This window comes from Bufo gargarizans, chromosome 6 (assembly GCF_014858855.1).
Source record: "Bufo gargarizans isolate SCDJY-AF-19 chromosome 6, ASM1485885v1, whole genome shotgun sequence".
In the NCBI taxonomy this organism is placed as follows: Eukaryota; Metazoa; Chordata; class Amphibia; order Anura; family Bufonidae; genus Bufo; species Bufo gargarizans.
The window spans coordinates 365,327,838-365,352,437 of NC_058085.1; the positions used below are offsets into that span (position 1 = coordinate 365,327,838).

At 44.5% G+C, this 24,600-nt stretch overlaps 2 protein-coding genes across 2 annotated transcripts; both read right to left on the reverse strand.

Annotated features, from left to right (window-relative positions):
- Window positions 1-4,628: 4,628 nt before the first annotated feature.
- LOC122940615 (trypsin-like) lies at window positions 4,629-7,808 on the reverse strand. Its single transcript, XM_044297266.1, has 5 exons — window positions 7,766-7,808; window positions 7,468-7,621; window positions 5,930-6,183; window positions 5,471-5,607; window positions 4,629-4,778 (listed from the first exon to the last, which is right to left on the reverse strand). The coding sequence occupies exons 1-5, from the start codon at window positions 7,803-7,805 to the stop codon at window positions 4,629-4,631; spliced, it is 735 nt and encodes a 244-aa protein (XP_044153201.1). The 5' UTR covers window positions 7,806-7,808.
- Window positions 7,809-19,344: 11,536 nt separating this feature from the next.
- LOC122942234 (trypsin-like) lies at window positions 19,345-24,381 on the reverse strand. The gene is made up of 4 exons (XM_044299738.1): window positions 24,206-24,381; window positions 22,718-22,971; window positions 20,232-20,368; window positions 19,345-19,538 (listed from the first exon to the last, which is right to left on the reverse strand). The coding sequence occupies exons 1-4, from the start codon at window positions 24,379-24,381 to the stop codon at window positions 19,389-19,391; spliced, it is 717 nt and encodes a 238-aa protein (XP_044155673.1). The 3' UTR covers window positions 19,345-19,388.
- Between the last annotated feature and the right edge of the window lie 219 nt (window positions 24,382-24,600).

Sequence of the window (24,600 nt, forward strand, 5' to 3'; positions counted from 1 at the left end):
GTCATTGTGAGATACACCCTTTAAATATAGGGGTTCTATTAAGGTATTTGAAATGCAGCCATTTTGTGCACAAATCTTTAATTGCGGCCTAGTGTGTGTCACGGCGTGTGAGATATACCCTTTAAATATAGAGCTTCTATTCAGGTATTTGAAATACAGCCATTTTGGGCAAACAAATTTAATTGAGGCCTAGTCTGGTTCAGGGCGTGAGAGATACACACTGTACATACTGTAGTTCTATTTTACTATTAATTAAACACCCATTTAGGGCAAGATCCTAAATTTGAGAAATATGAGGAGAGCGTCAAAAAAGGCACATGGCCCAGATCGGGGTGCTGCTGGTGGATCTCCTGTTTCAGTGAGAGGACGTGGTCGATCTGTGCCAGCTACACGCACAAGTGAAACCCCTTCATCAGGTGCGAGTAGGCGACAGAACCTGCAGCGGTATTTGGTCGGGCCTAATGCGGCTCTACGAATGGCGAGGCCTGAACAAGTACAGGCGATAGTAGATTGGGTTGCTGACAGTGGCTCCAGTTTCTTCACATGTCTCTCGCCCAGTCTTATGCTGAAAGACCACAGTTGGCAACTGCAGCCGATGTCCATCAGTCTTTCACCTCACCGCCTTGCAAATCAGCCAAGCAGTCTGAGCCCCAAGCCATGCAGCAATCTCTTCTGCTGTCACGGCTGAGGATGGGGAAAACCCTCAGCCGTGAGATGCCAGGTGGTGTAGTGGCTACTCGGGCATGAGAACAGGATAGGGAGCAGGTCACCTCCTCACGCATCCCTACCCTGACCCTAACTCCTAACCTGCATGGGCCGACCTTTAAGGTAGGAGGGCCCATGCGCAGGAACCTCAGAGCCCTGTCTTACCCTCCGCAGATCCCTGAGCTAGGAGCTGGGTATGACGACCTACTCCTCCTTGGCACGGAGGAGCAGGAGTCTCAATGGCCAAGCTGTTGGGAAAAGGGGGACATAAACAGCCTCACGGGAATGGCAGGCGAACACCAAGTTCACACCAACCTGCCACAGCCTTGCTGACTGGATCCCTGAGCAGACAGGAATCCAGAACCGTGAGCTGCACCAAAACATAAGAAGGTCCCAACAGAACAACATACAACCACACACGCATAAAGACAACAAACACTAAACACTTTTATGACCACAGGGGTGGCTCTCACTGGCAAGGAAGATGGAGGTCACAGGAGGCTGCTCCAGCAAGCATGGCTGAAGCAACCCACTGAGCCATGCTCACACTCAGGCTATATAGGCCAAGAAGCCACACCCCACAGTCGGACACACCCAGTGACATCACACACACACTGGGAAGGGAGTTAACCCTTCCAGCACCACAGAAGGGAAACTCACAAACATAAAGGGGAAGTGTCCAACAAACATCACACACTGTGGCTGTTGCCGCTGGCAACGACATGGATGGCAACCCTGTCCTGGGAGTCAGCCCAAAGGTCGGGACAGTGCCACCACATGTACACAATACCAGCAAACGTTGCCACGGACAACCACAGTGAGGTGAATGGTGTCAGTGCACACCACACATACTACACAGAGTGCACACAGACAAACAACAGTGCATAAATACACACGCACCTAACAGAAAGGTTGTTAGGCGCAACCGCATGCAACTGCAGCAAGCTGCCTAGCCACGCTCAGGCTGCTGCTGCACATACACATGAGACAAACAGTTGCCCGTGGCAACCACAAGTTAGGCCACACGCCAGCGGCCCTCACCTGTGGTTTAAACAGTGCATGCGGTAATAGCCATGGCCGTGACACTCCCACCCCTCAAAGCCCCCCCCCCACCGAAAAAAAAAGGAAACTGGTGAGGAACTCACACAAGGGGATGGGAGAAGGAGACGTCCACTCTCAGGAAATGGTTCTCGGGAGGTCACTGTCAGCTGCATCCTCTCCCAGCTCAACTAGCCAGTCCGACGAGGCCTGCAGCCCGCACCAGCGACACAGGGGAATGGAACCACTGAGAGTGGACGAGGGGACTCTCCACTAACGTCCCCACTCCAGTCGCTTCCAGCAGACAGTCCAAACCAGCACGCAGCCGGACCACTTACGGAGTGCTGCCAGCAAACGACCAGAGATGGAACTTGGAGAGGGACGAGGGACCACCAACACGGAAGGTACGGTGGCGGGGAATAAGCCACCAACCGTGCCGTTAACAGTGATCCCCCCGGGACGTTCTCCCTCCGGAGAACGCGCATGCAGGCCACAAGGGGATGGCACTGCATGCTGCACCCTCTTCCGAAGGTGTGCAAACCGCACACCAAAGAAAAACCACGTGCAAGAAATCAGGGGGACGCCAAACGAGGCAACGGTGAAGAGAAGGCGGGGAAACGCCACTCACCGCGCCGTTAGAGGCGAAACCCCCAGAACGCTCTCCCTCCGAAGAGCGCGCATGCACCCCATCCGCAGACGGCGGTGCATGCTTTACCCTCTTTCGAGGGATCCGCCACGCGAGGAGCCGCTGTGGTCATACTGTCACGGCTGAGGATGGGGGAAATCCTCAGCCGTGCGATGCCAGGTGGTGTAGTGGCTACTCGGCCATGCAAACAGGATAGGGAGCAGGTCACCTCCTACAGCGTCCCTACCCTGACCCTAACTCCTAACCTGCATGGGCCGACCTTAAAGGTAGGAGGACCCATGCGCAGGAACCTCGGAGCCCTGTCTTACCCAGCTCCTAGCGCAGGGATCTGCGGAGGGTAAGACTGGGCTCCGAGGTTCCTGCGCATGGGTCCTCCTACCTTTAAGGTCGGCCCATGCAGGTTAGGAGTTAGGGTCAGGGTAGGGACGCTGTAGGAGGTGACCTGCTCCCTATCCTGTTCGCATGGCCGAGTAGCCACTACACCACCTGGCATTGCACGGCTGAGGATTTCCCCCATCCTCAGCCGTGACATCTGCTTTTTGATGACTCTGTTAGCAGGGTTTCCCAGGGCCATCCACCTTTCCCTGCCCCAGAAGTGGAAGAGATTGAATGCACCGATGCCCAACCACTTATCTTTCAAGAGGAGTACATGGGAGGACCATCGCAGCACGTCTCGGATGATGACGAAACACAGGTGCCAACTGCTGGGGCTTTTGAAAGTGTGCAGACCGACAAGGAGGGCAGGGGTGAAGACTGGGTGGAAAATGATGTGGAGGACGATGAGGTCCTCAACCCCCAGGGCTGACGCCACCACCCGGCATACCTGGGTAAGTGCCGGGGCCCCCTGCTCCTGGGGAGGCCCACTGTGCCCGCTCACTCCTGCAGCTGTGTCCTGCCTGTTATGAATTCTAAGGCAGCTTACCCCAGCAATGCAGACAATTTTCGCCATGTGCACTGCTGGGGTAAGCGGCCCCAGAACTCAGAACAGGGTAGATGGAGTTTCGGTAGATGATTGATCCTATGCTAGAATGTAATTGTTAGAAGGAGGTCTGTGACATCACTGGTCACATGCTCCTTCATGGTCACATGACAAACCCTGACGGAAGCAGCAGCTTGTTGAAGGAGGAGGGGCTGTGTGTGCCTGCAAGATGCAGAGTGAGGTAAGATGTGCTGCTGGAGTACTCAGAACTTCGTGAGGGGAAGCATATGGAGCTCATATATGAGTGGGCAGGTGGAGCACTCAGGGGCAGTGGGGTTCAAGTGGAGTGGAATCTGGTGCAATTAAGGGGATTTATCATACAGATCTGGGTGTATTCTGAGGGCCATGATGTGTGTGTCTGTCCATCCCTGTGTGTGTGTATCAGTCTGTCTGTCCCTGTGTGTGCCCCTTTCTGTGTCTATGGCCTCATGCACACCGGCCGTGTGCATCACGGATGCGAACCCATTCACTTGAGTGCTTCCGTGGTGTTTCTGTCCATGCCCTCCGCACCGCAAAAAAATAGAACATGTTCTATTGTTTTGCGGTGTGGACGGATCATGGACCCATTCAGTTTGAATGGGTCTCAATCTGTCCCGGCTGCCGCTCGGACGTTGCCAGTGCATTGGGGACCACAAATTGTGGTCCCCAATGCACGGAACGACGCATAACAGTAGTGTGCATGAGGCCTGAGGCATTGCTTAGACTCCATCCTACAGTCTAACCAGTGCCTAATGGGTTACGGTTTAGACCACCTTCTGGTACATGTTGATAAATCCCTTTTAAACCTCAGTCCATGTCCCCTCAGTATTGGGAATCAGTGGGAGTCATATTAGAGGGTAACAAAAGGTTGGAGTATAACTAAAGGTGGAATTCCCTTTTAATGCCCCCTTAAGGTGGCCACACATTAGATAGAAGTTGGTTGATGATCGCACAGGTGTCTGTCCCCGTGTGTGTGTGTGTGTGTCACCATCACCATGGCCACAGTGTTCTCTTTGTCTTGACACAGCGTCTAAAATGCCAGTATTATTAAATGTGCCCCTTAGTCTACAAAGAGCAGCTCAAAGGGTAGCCTATCTGATTAGTTTTTTTTTTTTTGCATCATGATAAGTTGCTGGACTTTTTTAATAATGATTGAAAGTGATGAATTCAAATAAAAATAAGATTTTTTTTATTATTTTGTTTTTAGAAAGCTTACTGTTAATATGATAGGTGTTAGTCTTCAGTAACAGAGCAACAATTGACAAGAAACACAGAGAAAGATTAGTTGGCAGCCATGGTGCTGGAGATCCAGGAGTTGTAGTTGCAGACCTTGGTGTAGACACCAGGATAGTTCCTGAGGGCACAGCCATATCCCCAAGAAACAATACCTTGGAGCTGTCCATTGCAGACCACGGGTCCACCAGAGTCACCCTGAGAAAATATAGAGTCAAAATGTTAGACTTTGAATCAACTGGAGGTAATGAATAATCAGTAGCTACTGTATATTCTGAGATGCGGCTACAGAAGTTTCCTTCCCGGAGATGTAAATTGGGGCTCTTGGGGCTCAAAACAATCATGTACATTTATAACAGTTGTGTCTTTCTAATATGGCACAAGGATCTTTGACCATCTTTCAGCATGTCCTGAGTGTGACCTCTGTACTCAATATAGCTACACCTCTGCTCCCTCAAATAGTATCTCTCAAATATGGCATCTACAAATACAGTGAAATTTTCAATGAGCCTCTGTGATGTCCATACCAATTTTTCTAAAGAGGGAAACAATGTGGTTACACATTAATGCCAGGGCAGGATTTTGTCATTGAACTGTTTTCTTTTTTTTAATCAATACAATTGGAAAGAAATACATTTTTGCCCTTGAAGCCTAACCTTGGTCTATATCATCCTTTTCAGAATCTGCTATCCTTACCTTATTGTTAAATTGCATAATTTAGAGAAACAAGTTTTTGATTTTGTTATGATACATTCATATGAACACATTGTCATGATAGGTCGTCTTCATGAAATGGGAATAACGGCCTTTTGATGACTATTTGTCCTTGTAACAGTCCACATTCTACAATCTCAGATCTGAAAGTTATGAGATGAAGAAGATCCATTTACCTGGCAGGAATCCTGGCCTCCTTCCATGTATCCAACACAGATCATGTTGGTGGTGATCTCTCCTGGGTAGGCGCTGCTACACTGGGCGGCAGTCATGATGGGGGCGTTCAGGCACTGCAGGAGGCTGGGCATGTTTGCTAAAGGTAAGTGAATATATACTTTCAGCAAATTGTATATAGATAAAATGATCATTCACAGTGTTTGCACATTTTCTTTGACTTTTAGAGGGGTTTTCTGGATTTTTGAACTGAGAAACTATCCCACTGATGGGTCATCACTCAATAGTATCTGATAGGCGGGGATTCAAAACTCAGATTCCCCTGATGATTAACTCTTTGAGAAGTTACTTGCTCTCACATAAGAGCCAAAGCCTTCTCTCTGCTCACCAAGCACAGTGCCGTCCATTGTATAGAAACTATGCTTGATATTGCATCTCATTATTGGCAGTACTTAACTTACTTCCACTGCTGAGGGTGTTGCCCCATCCAGAGATCAGACAGCTGGTTCCAGAAGCGGCGCAGCCACCGGGCAGACCAACAGTCTTGACGTAAGAGTTGAGGGTGGCAGGAGAGGCCAACTTGATCAACATGATGTCATTGTCCAGGGTTCTGGAGTTGTAGCTTCCATGTCTGATGACTCTGGCGGAGTTGATGAACTGTTCGGTGCCTTCACTGGAAAAGATGTTGTGTTCTCCCAGTCTGACCTGCATGCTCCTGCAAAAATTTGACAAATCCATTTGTAATCCCAAAATCATTTCATAAATATTTTAAAATGCATTAGTGTTTTTGGGTAAATATTTGTGCTTTGTTTCAGAAACAGCACCATAGTTGTCCATACACTGTGAATGGTATAAAAATTTATCTTCACCCAAGTAAATGCTCTGTTTCTTTAGATGTCTGGTGAGGAAAAAATGGAAATCTAATAATTTTTTAAAGTTATTTTTCAATGGTTGAACATGGGGCAGCTAATGTCACACATACAGTATATTCATTTATCTAAAACATAATGGTGATAATTAGATTAATTACTATGTATTTGTGGCTCCAGGCCTTTGTTTTTCATTGTTCTGTATTTTTCTTTTTTATATAAGCAAATTATTGAATATAGTTGGTAGACTCTATTTTCTATAAATGAGACTCTTTTCCTGTGAATCAACATTTTGAAGAATCAAAAATGTGAATTTAGGCTAGAACAGCAAGAAGATACTGAAATCTGAAATCATAGCCATGTGTGATGATTTAGCTTTATCCTTAGTGCTGATGGCATAGATGTGTATGAAGTTTACTCTTAACCACCTAATGGGAGGTCCCTGTAAGAGCTGCTAGGATAGGAGGCCAGAATTAACCTTGTCCTTAAACCCACATGCCTCTGAGCCACACTCAGTGTCACAATTTATACAAAATGGACACTATACAGTAAATGCTCTGCTAACACTAACAGTTTATTATTTAGTACGGAATCCCCTCATTTCTAAAAACAAAAAAGTTTTTTAAAAAAATGTGGAAGGACTTTATATTCATATATTGGTAATTCATCTGTGTCCTATCACCACCTTGTAACTGTAATATGAAAATCTTTGTATTCTATAAATTGGCAAAATTATAGAAAACGGGTACAAACATATTTACTTTCACTGTGCCACATATAAATAACATCTGAACATAATTTTTCCTTTTTTAAGTTAAAAGGTTTTTTATTGCTAAAACACTGATGACCTGTTCTTATTATTGGCCATAAGTTTCTGATATATTCTGGTAATGACCCCCAGGCCATTACCAATCTTTAGAGCATTGAAATGCAATACATTTTTTTAGTCCCACAAAACTTGTCTATTGAATTGTCTCCCTTTTTTAGCAACCATTTTTACAAACAAAACTAGCTTCAAAACCTCAAATGCTTTCAATGCTTTGGGCGGCTCCACAATATAGAATAGTAACTGATAAAGGCCAAAAGTTGATGTGACGTTGACGGTCTTGGTCAAAATTTAGGTAACTTACGCCTTGTAGCAATGAGCAGCAGAGATCACCCAGAGGCTGGTGATCAAAGTACCTCCACAGAAGTGGTAGCCGGAGTTCAGAGATACTGCGTAGGGGACGGAGTAAGCAGAGCAGGTGTAACCTCCTACGATCTTATCGTCATCCTCAAAAGCAGCTGAGAAAATACAAGGAGCCATATTATATACAGTCATATACATACATATACATGAAAAAGTTTGCTTCTTTCCATATAGAAAACTGTAGAAAACTAAAAAGTATCAATGTGAACAATGTATGTATCATAGAAGACTGAACTCACCAACTGCTCCGAGGAGCACACAGATCAGGAGGAGTTTCATAGTGGAAATTGATCCAGAACGAGTGCTGAGCGTAAACTACAGATATATATACCCAAGAGCTGTCATGATATCACCCCTCTACCCCTTCCTCTGTCAAGGGAAAGTTAATTAATATCCACATAATCTAAACTATAAAAGGAAAACTGTAGTTGAAGGTTATGTTATGAATTTTCATTTGACCTATTTGGTTGATATTTTTGTTACCTTGGGTTTGGATATTTTTATCGTGTAAGGTAAATCAGCAAACAATATGTTGTTTGCCTTTAGGTTGTGTTCCTGTAACTGATAAATTCTATGTGCGTGATCATGTAATGCTCTGCATGGGATTGGTTGCTGGGTTTTAAAAAACACACTTTCTTGCCTAAAACCACTATTTTACAGATCTGCAAGTGTTAAATTCAAGTTTAATATATACAGCTTTCATATTCCTTTACCCAAAAAACACTTTTTTTGGCAATATACAACATCTGGATTAGTGAGTGTGCAATTTAAGCTAGAAACACAGCCATCATTTTCTGGGTTTTTAACCACTTCAACCCCGCTAGCTAAAACCCCCTTAATGACCAGGCCACTTTTTACACTTCTGCACTACACTACTTTCACCGTTTATTGCTCGGTCATGCAACTTACCATCCAAATTTTTACATTTTTTGTTATTAATCGAAATTTTACGATTTTTTTGCAAAAAAATGACATTTTTCACTTTAGCTGTAAAATTTTGCAAAAAAAACGACATCCATATATAAATTTTTCGCTAAATTTATTGTTCTACATGTCTTTGATAAAAAAAAAATGTTTGGGCAAAAAAAAATGGTTTGGGTAAAAGTTATAGCGTTTACAAACTATGGTACAAAATTGTGAATTTCCGCTTTTTGAAGTAGCTCTGACTTTCTGAGCACCTGTCATGTTTCCTGAGGTTCTACAATGCCCAGACAGTAGAAAAACCCTACAGATTACCCCATTTCGGAAAGTAGACACCCTAAGGTATTCGCTGATGGGCATAGTGAGTTCATAGAACTTTTTATTTTTTGTCACAAGTTAGCGGAAAATGATGATTTATTTTTTTTTTTTTTTTTCTTACAAAGTCTCATATTCCACTAACTTGCGACAAAAAATATAAAATTTTAACAACTCGCCATGCCCCTCACGGAATACGTTGGGGTGTCTTCTTTCCAAAATGGGGTCACTTGTGGCGTAGTTATACTGCCCTGGCAATTTAGGGGCCCAAATGTGTGAGAAGTACTTTGCAATCAAAATGTGTAAAAAATGGCCTGCGAAATCCGAAAGGTGCACTTTGGAATGTGGGTCCCTTTGCCCACCTAGGCTGCAAAAAAGTGTCACACATCTGGTATCGCCGTACTCAGGAGAAGTTGGGGAATGTGTTTTGGGGTGTCATTTTACATATACCCATGCTGGGTGAGAGAAATATCTTGGCAAAAGACAACTTTTCCCATTTTTTTATACAAAGTTGGCATTTGACCAAGATATTTATCTCATTCAGCATGGGTATATGTAAAATGACACCCAAAAACACATTCCCCAACTTCTCCTGAGTACGGCGATACCAGATGTGTGACACTTTTTTGCAGCCTAGATGCGCAAAGGTGCCCAAATTCCTTTTAGGAGGGCATTTTTAGACATTTGGATCCCAGACTTCTTCTCACGCTTCCGGGCCCCTAAAAAGCCAGGGCAGTATAAATACCCCACATGTGACCCCACTTTGGAAAGAAGACACCCCAAGGTATTCCGTGAGGGGCATGGCGAGTTCCTAGAATTTTTTTTTTTTGGCACAAGTTAGCGGAAATTGATTTTTTTTGTATTTTCTCACAAAGTCTCCCTTTCCGCTAACTTAGGACATAAATTTAAATCTTTCATGGACTCAATATGCCCCTCACGGAATACCTTGGGGTGTCTTCTTTCCGAAATGGGGTCACATGTGGGGTATTTATACTGCCCTGGCATTTTAGGGCCCTAAAGCGTGAGAAGAAGTCTGGAATCGAAATGTCTAAAACATTTTACGCATTTGGATTCCGTGAGGGGTATGGTGAGTTCATGTGAGATTTTATTTTTTGACACAAGTTAGTGGAATATGAGACTTAGTAAGAAAAAACAAAAACAAAAACAAACAAAAAATTTCCACTAACTTGGGCCCAAAAAAATGTCTGAATGGAGCCTTACAGGGGGTGATCAATGACAGAGGGGTGATCAGGGAGTCTATATGGGGTGATCACCCCCCTGTCATTGATCACCCCCCTGTAAGGCTCCATTCAGACATCCGTATGATTTTTTACGGATCCACGGATACATGGATCGGATCCGCAAAACGCATACGGATGTCTGAATGGAGCCTTACAGAGGGGGTGATCAATGACAGGGGGGTGATCAGGGAGTCTATATGGGTGATCACCCCCCTGTAAGGCTCCATTCAGACGTCCGTATGATTTTTTACGGATCCATGGATACATGGATCGGATCCGCAAAACACATACGGACGTCTGAATGGAGCCTTACAGGGGGGTGATCAATGACAGGGGGGTGATCAGGGAGTCTATATGGGTGATCACCCCTCTGTCATTGATCACCCCCCTGTAAGGCTCCATTCAGAGGTCCGCATGTGTTTTGCGGATCCGATCCATTTATCAGTGGATCCGTAAAAATCATACGGACGTCTGAATGGAGCCTTACAGGGGGGGGATCAATGACAGGGGGGTGATCAATGACAGGGAAGTGATCAGGAAGTCTATATGCGTGATCACCCCCTTGTCATTGATCACCCCCCTGTAAGGCTCCATTCAGACGTCCGCATGTGTTTTGCGGATCCGATCCATGTATCAGTGGATCCGTAAAAATCATACGGACGTCTGAATGGAGCCTTACAGGGGGGTGATCAATGACGGAGGTGATCAGGGAGTCTATATGTGTGATCACCCCTCTGTCATTGATCACCCCCCTGTAAGGCTCCTTTCAGAGGTCCGCATGTGTTTTGCGGATCCGATCCATGTATCAGTGGATCCGTAAAAATCATACGGACGTCTGAATGGAGCCTTACAGGGGGGTGATCAATGACAGGGGGGTGATCAATGACAGGGGGGTGATCAGGGAGTCTATATGGGGTGATCAGTGGTTCATAAAGGGTTAATAAGTGACGGGGGGGTGTAGTGTAGTGTTTTGTGGTACTTTACAGAGCTGCCTGTGTCCTCTGGTGGTCAATCCAAACAAAAGGGACCACCAGAGGACCAGGTAGCAGGTATATTTGACGCTGTTATCAAAACAGCGTCTAATATACCTGTTAGGGGTTAAAAAAATCACATCTCCAGCCTGCCAGCGAGCGATCGCCGCTGGCAGGCTGGAGATCCACTCGCTTACCTTCAGTTCCTGTAAGCGCGCGCGCCTGTGTGCTATCGCGAGATGACGCGCGGATGCGTCCAGGAGGAATAAATCAACCACCTCCCGGACGCATCCGTGTGTACAGCGGTCGGGAGGTGGTAAAAACACACTTTTTTGCCAAATCTACTATTTTTCTGGCCTTACAGCATCAGTGCGTGTGAAATTCAAGGGTTATATACTGCTGTCATATTTAGTTATTAAACAAACACGAGTTTGGGGAAAAAAGTTTTTTTTGCAGCCATTGCTGCATATGTCATTGTGACATAAAGCCTGTACATAGTGTGGCTCTATACACTTATTTGAAATAAAGCCATTTTGGCCACAATTCTTTAATAGCGGCCTAGTGTGGGTCAGGGCGTGTGAGATACACCCTTTAAATACAGGTTTTCTATTCAGTTATTTGAAATACAGCCATTTTGTGCACACATCTTTAATTGCGGCCTAGTGTGGGTCAGGGCATGTGAGATACACCCTGTATAAACAGGGCTTATATTCTTCTATTAATAAAACACCCTTTTTTTGTCAAAATACACAATTTTTCAGGCCTTGCAGCATGAAGACGTTTGAAATTCCAGGGTTATATACTGCTGTCATATTCAGTTATTAAACTAACACCCGTTTGGGCAAAACAAAATTTAGTTGGCAGCCTTTGCTGCAGATGTCATTGTGAGATACACCCTTTAAATACAGGGGGTTCTATTCAGATATTTGAAATACCGCCATTTTGTGCACAAATCTTTAATTGCAGCCTAGTGTGGGTCAGGGCGTGTGAGATACACCCTGTATATACAGGGATTATATTCCTCTCACTTTAAGTGCTGATAACTTTAAAACGCTTTGACTTACCCAGGCCGTTCTGAGACAGTTTTTTCGTCACATATTGTATTTCATGACACTGCTAAAATTGGGTCAAAAAAGTTTATTTTTTTGCATAAAAAAATACCTAATTTACAAAAAATTTGAAAAAATTAGCAAATTTCAAAGTTTCAGTTTCTCTACTTCTGTAATACATAGTAATACCCCCAAAAATTGTGATGACTTTACATTCCCCATATGTCTACTTCATGTTTGAATTATTTTGGGAATGATATTTTATTTTTTGGGGATGTTACAAGGCTTAGAAGTTTAGAAGCAAATCGTGAAATTTTTCAGAAATTAAAAAAAAACAAATTCTTAGGGACCACTACAGGTTTGAAGTCACTTTGCGAGGCTTACATAATAGAAACCACCCAAAAATGACCCCATTCTATAAACTACACCCCTCAAGGTATTCAAAACTGATTTTACAAACTTCGTTAACCCTTTAGGTGTTGCACAAGAGTTATTGGCAAATGGGGATCAAATGTGAGAATTTCATTTTTTTGCCTAATTTTATATTTTAACCCATTTTTTCCACTAACAAAGCAAGGGTTAACAGCCAAACAAGACTGTATCTTTATTGCACTGACTCTGCCGTTTACAGAAACACCCTATATGTGGCCGTAATTTACTGTACGGCCACACAGCGGGGCGTAGAGTGAAAGGTGCGCTGTTTGGTTTTTGGAAGGCAGATTGTGCTGGACTGTTTTTTTGGACACCATGTCCCATTTGAAGCCCCCCTGATGCACCCCTAGAGTAGAAACTCCATAAAAGTGACCCCATCTAAGAAACTACACCCCTCAAGGTATTCAAAACTGATTTTACAAACTTTGTTAACCCTTTAGGTTTTGCACAAGATTTATTGGCAAATGGAGATGAAATTTGAGAATTTCAATTTTTGGGCAAATTTTCCATTTTAATCCATTTTTTCCAGTAACAAAGCAAGGGTTAACAGTCAAACAAAATGCTATATTTATTGCCCCGATTCTCTAGTTTGCAGAAACACTGCATATGTGGCCGTAAACTACTGTACGGGCACACATTAAGGCATAGAGGGAAAGGTGCGCCGTATGGTTTTGGAAGGCAGACTTTGCTAGACTGGTTTTTTTGACACCATGTCCCATTTGAAGCCCCCCTGATGCACCCCTAGAGTAGAAACTCCATAAAAGTGACACCCCATATGTGGCCGTAAACTACTGTATGGGCACACATTAAGGCGTAGAGGGAAAGGTGCGCCGTATGGTTTTGGAAGGCAGATTTTGCTGGACTGTTTTTTTTGACACCATGTCCCATTTGAAGCCCCCCTGATGCACCCCTAGAGTAGAAACTCCATAAAAGTGACCCCCATCTAAGAAACTACACCACTCAAGGTATTCAAAACTGATTTTACAAACTTTGTTAACCCTTTAGGTGTTCCACAAGATTTAATGAAAAATAGAGATACAATTTAAAAATTTCACTTTTTTGGCAGATTTTCCATTTTAATATTTTTTTTCCAGTTACAAAGCAAGGGTTAACAGCCAAACAAAACTCAATATTTATGGCTCTGATTCTGTAGTTTACAGAAACACCCGATATGTGGTCGTAAACCACTGTACGGGCACATGGCAGGGCGCAGAAGGAAAGGAATGCCATACGGTTTTGGAAGGCAGATTTTGCTGGATCTTTTTTTTTTACAGAATGTCCCATTTGAAGCCCCCCTGATGCACCCCTAGAGTAGAAACTCCATAAAAGTGACCCCCATCTAAGAAACTACACCCCTCAAGGTATTCAAAACTGATTTTACAAACTTTGTTAACCCTTTAGGTGTTCCACAAGATTTAATGAAAAATAGAGATACAATTTCAAAATTTCACTTTTTTGGCAGATTTTCCATTTTAATATTTTTTTTCCAGTTACAAAGCAAGGGTTAACAGCCAAACAAAACTCAATATTTATGGCTCTGATTCTGTAGTTTACAGAAACACCCGATATGTGGTCGTAAACCACTGTACGGGCACATGGCAGGGCGCAGAAGGAAAGGAATGCCATACGGTTTTGGAAGGCAGATTTTGCTGGATCTTTTTTTTTTACAGAATGTCCCATTTGAAGCCCCCTGATGCACCCCTAGAGTAGAAACTCCAAAAAATTTACCCCATTTTTAGGGTGGCAGTATTGTTGGTACTAGTTTACGGTACATATGATTTTTGGTTGCTCTATATTACACTTTTTGTGAGGCAAGGTAACAAGAAATAGCTGTTTTGGCACCGTTTTTATTTGTTGTTATTTACAACATTCATCTGACAGGTTAGATCATGTAATATTTTTATAGCGCAGGTTGACACGGATACAGCGATACCTAAAATGGATACAAGTTTTTTTATTTACCGTATATACTCGAGTATAAGCCGACCCGAATATAAGCCGAGGCCCCTAATTTTACCCCCAAAAAATGGGAAAAATTATTGACTCGAGTATAAGACTAGGGTGGGAAATGCGGAGGACGTGCTGTTATGGGGTGGATCTGTGGAGGACGCTGTTATGGGGGATCTGTGGAGGACACTTATGGGGGACCTGTGGGTGGCACTGTTATGGGGTGGATCTGTGGATGGCACTGTTATAGGGGATGTGTGCCATGACACATAGGGCCATGAGGGGGGGGGGGCAGCATAAGACATATAGCATCTTATGCTGGTCCCCCTCATGGCCCTATGTGTCCTAGACTGCACACATAACTGGCTTTGTGTGTAACGTATTTTACTAAAATAAGCTCTCTCCTAAAGCTTTACAAGCTTTTAGTAAAACAAGCTCTCTCCTATTGATAATATGGCTGCCTCTGTACTCACTGTCACGATGGCACTGCAGCGAGCGGCCCGGCCGGCGCGTGACTGACGTCACTTAGTAACGTTTCTCGCACTTCAGGAAGCAGGAGCGTTACTAAGTGACGTTTTTGGTCAATTATCTTAGGTAGGGTATGATTTTTGCGGGATGAGATGACGGTTTGATTGGCACTATTTTGGGGTGCGTATGACTTTTTGATCGCTTGCTATTACACTTTTTGTGAAGTAAGGTGACAAAAAAATTGCTTTTTTACACTTTTTTTTTTTTTTTTTACGGTATTCACCTGAGGGGTTAGGTCATGTGATATTTTTATAGAGCAGGTTATTACTGATGCTGCGATACCTAATTTGTATACTTTTTTTATTTATGTAAGTTTTACACAATTATTTCATTTTTAAAACAAAAAAAATCAAGTTTTAGTGTCTCCATATTCTGAGAGCCATAGTTTTTTCAGTTTTTGGGTGATTATCTTAGGTAGGGTCTCATTTTTTGCAGGATGAGGTGACGGTTTGATTGGTACTATTTTGGCGTACATACGACTTTTTTGATCCTTTTATTACCTTTTTTGGGAAGTAAGGTGGGCAAAATTTATTTTTCATCATAGTTTTTTATTTTTTATTTTTATGGCGTTCACCGTTCGGGTAAAGTAACATGACCGTTTTATAGATCAGGTCATTACAGACGCAGTGATATATAACATGTATAGGGAATTTTATATTTTTCATTTTTAATCAGTGATAAATGTGTTTTTTGATTTTTACATTTTTTTTCACTTTTTTTTTACCCAGACCCACTTGGTTCTTGAAGATCCAGTGGGTCTGATGTCTGTATAATACAGTACAGTACACTATATAATGTACTGTACTGTATTTTACTTACACTTTGTCTGAACAGATCTATGCCTTTAGCACATATCTGTTCAGCACCATGGACAGCAGGATGCGTCCTGTTGCCATGGGAACCTTCCCCGCCTGCCACAACTTCGCAGACAGGGAAGGGTAAGGAGAGGATCTGTCTGGGGGCTGTCTGGGGGATCTCTCCCATCGGGGGCTGAAAAGGCACAGCAGCCCCCCGATGGGAGAGGGAGGGAGCCCCCTCTTACTGTTAACCTTTTCCATACGGCGGTCGCATCACAGATGTCAGCCGTTTATACCAGGGTGTCAGCAATGTGCTGACACCCTGGTATACCCACTGCACACCAACGATTATTCCCACTGCACCGCACCGCCCGCACCGCCTGCAACCCTCCCCCTGCACCTCCCACCGGGATAAAATCACTCAGGGGTGCAGGGGGGGGGATAAAGATATATTTTAGGAATACTAAAGTTTCTGATCCCCGCGGTCAGGGACCGAGGGGATCAGAAACTGCAGAAAGCGCAGCAAACCGCAGGTCTTAATTGACCTGCGGTTTGCTGCAATCGCCGACATGGGGGGGTCACTGGGGACCCCCCCGCGCATTTAGCCTAGGTGCTTGCTCAATGATTTGAGCAGGCACCGGGTTGCAATCACTGCCAGCCGCACGGCAGTGATAAAAAAAATACACAGGGCGTACATGTACGCCGTGTGTCCTTAAGTACCAGGACATAACGGCGTACCTGTACTCCCTATGTCCTGAAAAGGTTAATAAAACACCCTTTTTTGGGCAAAATACACAATTTTTCAGGCCTTGCAGCATCAAGACGTTTGAAATTTAAGGGTTATATACTGCTGTCATGTTCAGTTATTAAACCGAATCCCGTTTGGGCAAAAAAAAATAAGTTGGCAGCCTTTGCTGCATATGTCATTTTGAGATACACCCTTTAAATACAGAGTTTCTATTCAGATATTTGAAATAATGCTATTTTGTGCACAAATCTTTAATTGCGGCCTAGTGTGAGTCAGGGCGTGTGAGATACACCCTGTATATACAGGGCTTATATTCTTCTATTAATAAAACACCGTTTTTTGGGCAAAATACACAATTTTTCAGGTCTTGCAGCATCAAGACGTTTTAAATTCCAGGGTTATATACTGCTGTCATTTTCAGTTATTAAACTAACACCTGTTTTGGCAACAAAAAAAAAATTGCCAGCCTTTGCTGCATATGTCATTGTGAGATACACCCTTTAAATATGGGGGTTCTATTCAGGTATTTGAAATGCAGCTATTTTGTGCACAAATCTTTAATTGCGGCCTAGTGTGTGTCACGGCGTGTGAGATATACCCTTTAAATATAGGGCTTCTATTCAGGTATTTGAAATACAGCCATTTTGGGCAAACAAATTTAATTGAGGCCTAGTCTGGTTCAGGGCGTGTGAGATACACACTGTACATACTGTAGTTCTATTTTACTATTAATTAAACACCCATTTAGGGCAAGATCCTAAATTTGAGAAATATGAGGAGAGCGTCAAAAAAGGCACATGGCCCAGATCGTGGTGCTGCTGGTGGATCTCCTGTTTCAGTGAGAGGACTTTGTCGATCTGTGCCAGCTACACGCACAAGTGAAACCCCTTCATCAGGTGCGAATAGTCGACAGAACCTGCAGCGGTATTTGGTCGGGCCTAATGCGTCTCTACGAATGGCGAGGCCTGAACAAGTACAGGCGATAGTAGATTGGGTTGCTGACAGTGGCTCCAGTTTCTTTACATGTCTCTCACCCAGTCTTATGCTGAAAGACCACAGTTGGCAACTGCAGCCGATGTCCATCAGTCTTTCACCTCACCGCCTTGCAAATCAGCCAAGCAGTCTGAGTCCCAAGCCATGCAGCAGTCTCTTCTGCTTTTTGATGACTCTGTTAGCAGGGTTTCCCAGGGCCATCCACCTTACCCTGCCCCAGAAGTGGAAGAGATTGAATGCACCGATGCCCAACCACTTATCTTTCAAGATGAGTACATGGGAGGACCATCGCAGCATGTCTCGGATGATGATGAAACACAGGTGCCAACTGCTGGGGCTTTTGAAAGTGTGCAGACCGACAAGGAGGGCAGGGGTGAAGACTGGGTGGAAAATTTTGTGGAGGACGATGAGGTCCTCAACCCCCAGGGCTGGCGCCACCACCCGGCAAACCTGGGCAAGTGCCGGGGCCCCCTGCTCCTGGGGAGGCCCACTGTGCCCGCTCACTCCTGCAGCTGTGTCCTGCCTGTTATGAAGTCTAGGGCAGCTTACCCCAGCAATGCAGACAATTTTCGCCATGTGCACTGCTGGGGTAAGCGGCCCCAGAACTCAGAACAGGGTAGATGGAGTTTCGGTAGATGATCGATCCTATGCTAGAATGTAATTGTTAGAAGGAGGTCTGTGACATCACAGGTCACATGCTCCTTCATGGTCACATGACAAACCCTGACGAAAGCAGCAGCTTGTTGAAGGAGGAGGGGCTGTGTGTGCCAGCAAGATGCAGAGTGAGGTAGGATGTGCTGCTGGAGTACTCAGAACTTCGTGAGGGGAAGCATATGGAGCTTATATATGAGTGGGCAGGTGGAGCACTCAGGGGCAGTGGGGTTAAAGTGGAGTGGAATCTGGTGCAATTAAGGGGGTTTATCATACAGATCTGGATGTATTCTGAGGGCCATGATGTGTGTGTCTGTCTGTCCCTGTGTGTGTGTGTCAGTCTGTCTGTCCCTGTGTGTGTGCCCCTTTCTGTGTCTATGGTGTCATGCACACCGGCCGTGTGCATTACGGATGCGGACCTATTTACTTGAATGGGTCCGCAATCGCTCAATGAGAAGCACTACTGAGTGCTTCCGTGGTGTTTCTGTCCATGCCTCCACACCGCAAAAAAATAGAACATGTTCTATTGTTTTGCGGTGTGGACGGATCATGGACCCATTCAGGTTGAATGGGTCTCAATCTGTCCCGGCTGCCGCACGGACGTTGCCAGTGCATTGGGGACCACAAATTGTGGTCCCCAATGCACGGAATGACGCATAACAGTAGTGTGCATGAGACCTGAGGCATTGCTTAGACTCCATCCTACAGTCTAACCAGTGCCTAATGGGTTACGGTTTAGACCACCTTCTGGTACATGTTGATAAATCCCTTTTAAACCTCAGTCCATGTCCCCTCAGTACTGGGAACCAGTGGGAGTCATATTAGAGGGTAACAAAAGGTTGGAGCATAACTAAAGGTGGAATTCCCTTTTAATGCCCCCTTAAGGTGGCCACACATTAGATAGAAGTTGGTTGATGATCGCACAGGTGTCTGTCCCCGTGTGTGTGTGTGTCTGTCCCTGTGTGTGTGTCACCATCACCATGGCCACAGTGTTCTCTTTGTCTTGACACAGCGTCTAAAATGCCAGTATTATTTAATGTGCCCCTTAGTCTACAAAGAGCAGCTCAAAGGGTAGCCTCTCTGATTATTATTTTTTTTTTGGATCATTAAAAGTTGCTGGACTTTTTTAATAATGATTGAAGGTGATGAATTCAAATAAAAAAATGAAGATTTTTTTATTATTATTTTTTTTTAGAAAGCTTACTGTTAATATGATAGGTGTTAGTCTTCAGTAACAGAGCAACAAATGACAAGAAACACAGAGAAAGATTAGTTGGCAGCCATGGTGCTGGAGATCCAGGAGTTGTAGTTGCAGACCTTGGTGTAGACACCAGGATAGTTCCTGAGGGCACAGCCATATCCCCAAGAAACAATACCTTGGAGCTGTCCATTGCAGACCACGGGTCCACCAGAGTCACCCTGAGAAAATATAGAGTCAAAATGTTAGACTTTGAATCAACTGGAAGTAATGAATAATCAGTAGCTACTGTATATTCTGAGATGCGGCTACAGAAGTTTCCTTCCCGGAGATGTAAATTGGGGCTCTTGGGGCTCAAAACAATCATGTAACATTTATAACAGTTGTGTCTTTCTAATATGGCACAAGGATCTTTGACCATCTTTCAGCATGTCCTGAGTGTGACCTCTGTACTCAATATAGCTACACCTCTGCTCCCTCAAATAGTGTCTATCAAATATGGCATCTACAAATACAGTGAAATTTTCAATGAGCCTCTGTGATGCCCATACCAATTTTTCTAAAGAGGGAAACAATGTGGTTACACATTAATGCCAGAGCAGGATTTTGTCATTGAACTGTTTTCTTTTTTTAAATCAATACAATTGGATTGAAATACATTTTTGCCCTTGAAGCCTAACCCTGGTCTATATCATCCTTTTCAGAATCTGCTATCCTTACCTTATTGTTAAATTGCATAATTTAGAGAAACAAGTTTTTGATTTTGTTATGATACATTAATATAAACACATTGTCATGATAGGTCGTCTTCATGAAATGGGAATAACGGCCTTTTGATGACTATATGTCCTAGTAACAGTCCACATTCTACAGTCTCAGATCTGAAAGTTATGAGATGAAGAAGATCCATTTACCTGGCAGGAATCCTGGCCTCCTTCCATGTATCCAACACAGATCATGTTGGTGGTGATCTCTCCTGGGTAGGCGCTGCTACACTGGGCGGCAGTCAGGATGGGGGCGTTCAGGCACTGCAGGAGGCTGGGCATGTTTGCTAAAGGTAAGTGAATATACACTTTCAGCAAATTGTATATAGATAGAAACATAAAATGATCATTCACAGTGTTTGCACATTTTCTTTGACTTTTAGAGGGGTTTTCTGGAATTTTTGAACTGAGAAACTATCCCACTGATGGGTCATCACTCAATAGTATCTGATAGGCGGGGATTCAAAACTCAGATTCCCCTGATGATTAAGGCCTCATGCACACGACAGTTTTTTTTCACGGCCCGCAAAAACGGGGTCCGTGGGTCCGTGATCCGTGACCGTTTTTTCGTCCGTGGGTCTTCCTTGATTTTTGGAGGATCCACGGACATGAAAAAAAAGTCGTTTTGGCGTCCGCCTGGCCGTGCGGAGCCAAACGGATCCGTCCTGAATTACAATGCAAGTCAATAAGGACGGATCCGTTTGAAGTTGACACAATATGGTGCCATTTCAAACGGATCCGTCCCCATTGACTTTCAATGTAAACTCTGGAGTTCTTTTATACCATCGGATTGGAGTTTTCTCCAATCCGATGGTATATTTTAACTTGAAGCGTCCCCATCACCATGGGAACGCCTCTATGTTAGAATATACTGTCGGATATGAGCTACATCGTGAAAATCAGATCCGACAGTATATTCTAACACAGAGGCGTTCCCATGGTGATGGGGACGCTTCAGGTTAGAATATACTGAAAAACTGTGTACATGACTGCCCCCTGCTGCCTGGCAGGTGCTGCCAGGCAGCAGGGGGCAGACCCCCCCCCCTGTTTTTAACTCATTGGTGGCCAGTGCGGCCGCCCCCCCCCCTCCCTCCCCTGTGCGGCCGCCCCCCCCCCTCCCTCCCCTGTAGTAAACTCGTTGGTGTCCAGTGGGCCCCCCTCCGTCCGCTATAGATAACTCATTGGTGTCCAGTGGGCCCCCCTTCCGTCCGCTATAGATAACTCATTGGTGTCCAGTGGGCCCCCCCTCCCTCCGCTGTAGATAACTCGTTGGTGGCCAGTGGGCCCTCTCCCCTCCCTCCCCCTCCTAATTAAAATCGCCCCCCTATCATTGGTGGCAGTGGTGAGTACCGATCGGAGTCCCAGTGTAATCGCTGGGGCTCCGATCGGTAACCATGGCAACCGGGACGCTACTGCAGTCCCGGTTGCCATGGTAGCTTAGCAATTTGTAGAAGCTTCATACTTACCTGAAGAGCTGCGATGTCTGTGACCGGCCGGGAGCTCCTCCTACTGGTAAGTGAAAGGTCTGTGCGGCGCATTGCTTATAGCACAGACCTGTCACTTACCAGTAGGAGGAGCTCCCTGCCGGTCACAGACATCGCTGCTCTTCAGGTAAGTATAAAGCTTCTACAAATTGCTAAGCTACCATGGCAACCGGGACTGCGGTAGCGTCCCGGTTGCCATGGTTACCGATCGGAGCCCCAGCGATTACACTGGGACTCCGATCGGTACTCACCACTGCCACCAATGATAGGGGGGCGATTTTAATTAGGAGGGGGTGGGAGGGGAGAGGGCCCACTGGCCACCAATGAGTTATCTATAGCGGACGGAGGGGGGGCCCACTGGACACCAATGAGTTATCTATAGCGGATGGAGGGGGGGCCCACTGGACACCAATTAGTTAACTACAGGGGAGGGAGGGGGGGCTGGCTACCAAGAAGTTAACTACAGGGGAGGGAGGGGGGGGGGGCGGCCGCACTGGCCACAAATGAGTTAAAAACAGGGGGGGGGGGTCTGCCCCCTGCTGCCTGGCAGCACCTGCCAGGCAGCAGGGGGCAGTCATGTACACAGTTTTTCAGTATATTCTAACCTGAAGCGTCCCCATCACCATGGGAACGCCTCTGTGTTAGAATATACTGTCGGATCTGAGTTTTCACGAAGTGAAAACTCACCTCTGAAAAAGCTTTTATGCAGACGGATCTTCGGATCCGTCTGTATGAAAGCAACCTACGGCCACGGATCACGGACACGGATGCCAATCTTGTGTGCATCCGTGTTCTTTCACGGACCCATTGACTTGAATGGGTCCATGAACCGTTGTCCGTCAAAAAAATAGGACAGGTCATATTTTTTTGACGGACAGGATACACGGATCACGGCCTCGGCTGCAAAACGGTGCATTTTCCGATTTTTCCACGGACCCATTGAAAGTCAATGGGTCCGCGAAAAAAATCGGAAAACGGCACAACGGCCACGGATGCACACAACGGTCGTGTGCATGAGGCCTGACTCTTTGAGAAGTTACTGTCTCTCACATAAGAGCCAAAGCCTTCTCTCTGCTCACCAAGCACAGTGCCGTCCATTGTATAGAAACTATGCTTGATATTGCATCTCATTATTGACAGTACTTAACTTACTTCCACTGCTGAGGGTGTTGCCCCATCCAGAGATCAGACAGCTGGTTCCAGAAGCGGCGCAGCCACCGGGCAGACCAACAGTCTTGACGTAAGAGTTGAGGGTGGCGGGAGAGGCCAACTTGATCAACATGATGTCATTGTCCAGGGTTCTGGAGTTGTAGCTTCCATGTCTGATGACTCTGGCGGAGTTGATGAACTGTTCGGTGCCTTCACTGGAAAAGATGTTGTGTTCTCCCAGTCTGACCTGCATGCTCCTGCAAAAATTTGACAAATCCATTTCTAATTCCAAAATCATTTCATAAATATTTTAAAATGCATTAGTGTTTTTGGGTAAATATTTGTGCTTTCTTTCAGAAACAGCACCATAGTTGTCCATACACTGTGAATGGTATAAAAATTTATCTTCACCCAAGTAAATGCCCTGTTTCTTTAGATGTCTGGTGAGGAAAAAATGGAAATCTAATAATTTTTTGAAGTTATTTTTCAATGGTTGAACATGGGGCAGCTAATGTCACACATACAGTATATTCATTTATCTAAAACATAATGGTGATAATTAGATTAATTACTATGTATTTGTGGCTCCAGGCCTTTGTTTTTCATCGTTCTGGATTTTTCTTTTTTATATAAGCAAATTATTGAATATAGTTGGTAGACTCTATTTTCTATAAATGAGACTCTTTTTCTGTGAATCAACATTTAGAAAAATCAAAAATGTGAATTTAGGCTAGAAGAGCAAGAAGATACTGAAATCTGAAATCATAGCCATGTGTGATGATAGAGCTTTATCCTTAGTGCTGATGGCATAGATGTGTATAAAATAGTTTACTCTTAACCACCTAATGGGAGGTCCCTATAAGAGCTGCTAGGATAGGAGGCCAGAATTAACCTTGTCCAGGGGGAGCTACACTCAGTGTCACAATTTATACAAAATGGACACTATACAGTAAATGCTCTGCTAACACTAACAGTTTTTTTTATTTAGTACGGAAGGACTTTATATTCATATATTGGTAATTCAGTTGTGTCCTATCACCACCTTGTAACTGTAATATGAAAATCTTTGTATTCTATAAATTGGCAAAATTATAGAAAACGGGTACAAACATATTTGCTCTCACTGTGCCACATATAAATAACATCTGAACATAATTTTTCCTTCTTTTTTCAGTTAAAAGGTTTTTTATTGCTAAAACACTGATGACCTGTTCTTATTATTGGCCATAAGTTTCTCATATATTCTGGTTATGACCCTCAGAGCCATTACCAATCTTTAGAGCATTGAAATGCAATACATTTTTTTAGTCCCACAAAACTTGTCTAATGAATTGTCTCCCTTTTTTAGCAACCATTTTTACAAACAAAACTAGCTTGAAAACCTCAAATGCTTTCAATGCTTTGGGCGGCTCCACAATATAGAATAGTAACTGATAAAGGCCAAAAGTTGATGTGACGTTGATGGTCTTGGTCAAAATTCAGGTAACTTACGCCTTGTAGCAATGGGCAGCAGAGATCACCCAGAGGCTGGTGATCAAAGTACCTCCACAGAAGTGGTAGCCGGAGTTCAGAGATACTGCGTAGGGGACGGAGTAAGCAGAGCAGGTGTAACCTCCTACGATCTTATCGTCATCCTCAAAAGCAGCTGAGAAAATACAAGGAGCCATATTATATACAGTCATATACATGAAAAAGTTAGCTTCTTTCCGTATAGAAAACTGTAGAAAAGACTGAACTCACCAACTGCTCCGAGGAGCACACAGATCAGGAGGAGTTTCATAGTGGAAATTGATCCAGAACGAGTGCTGAGCGTAAACCACAGATATATATACCCAAGAGCTGTCATGATATCACCCCTCTACCCCCTCCTCACTCAAGGGTCAGTT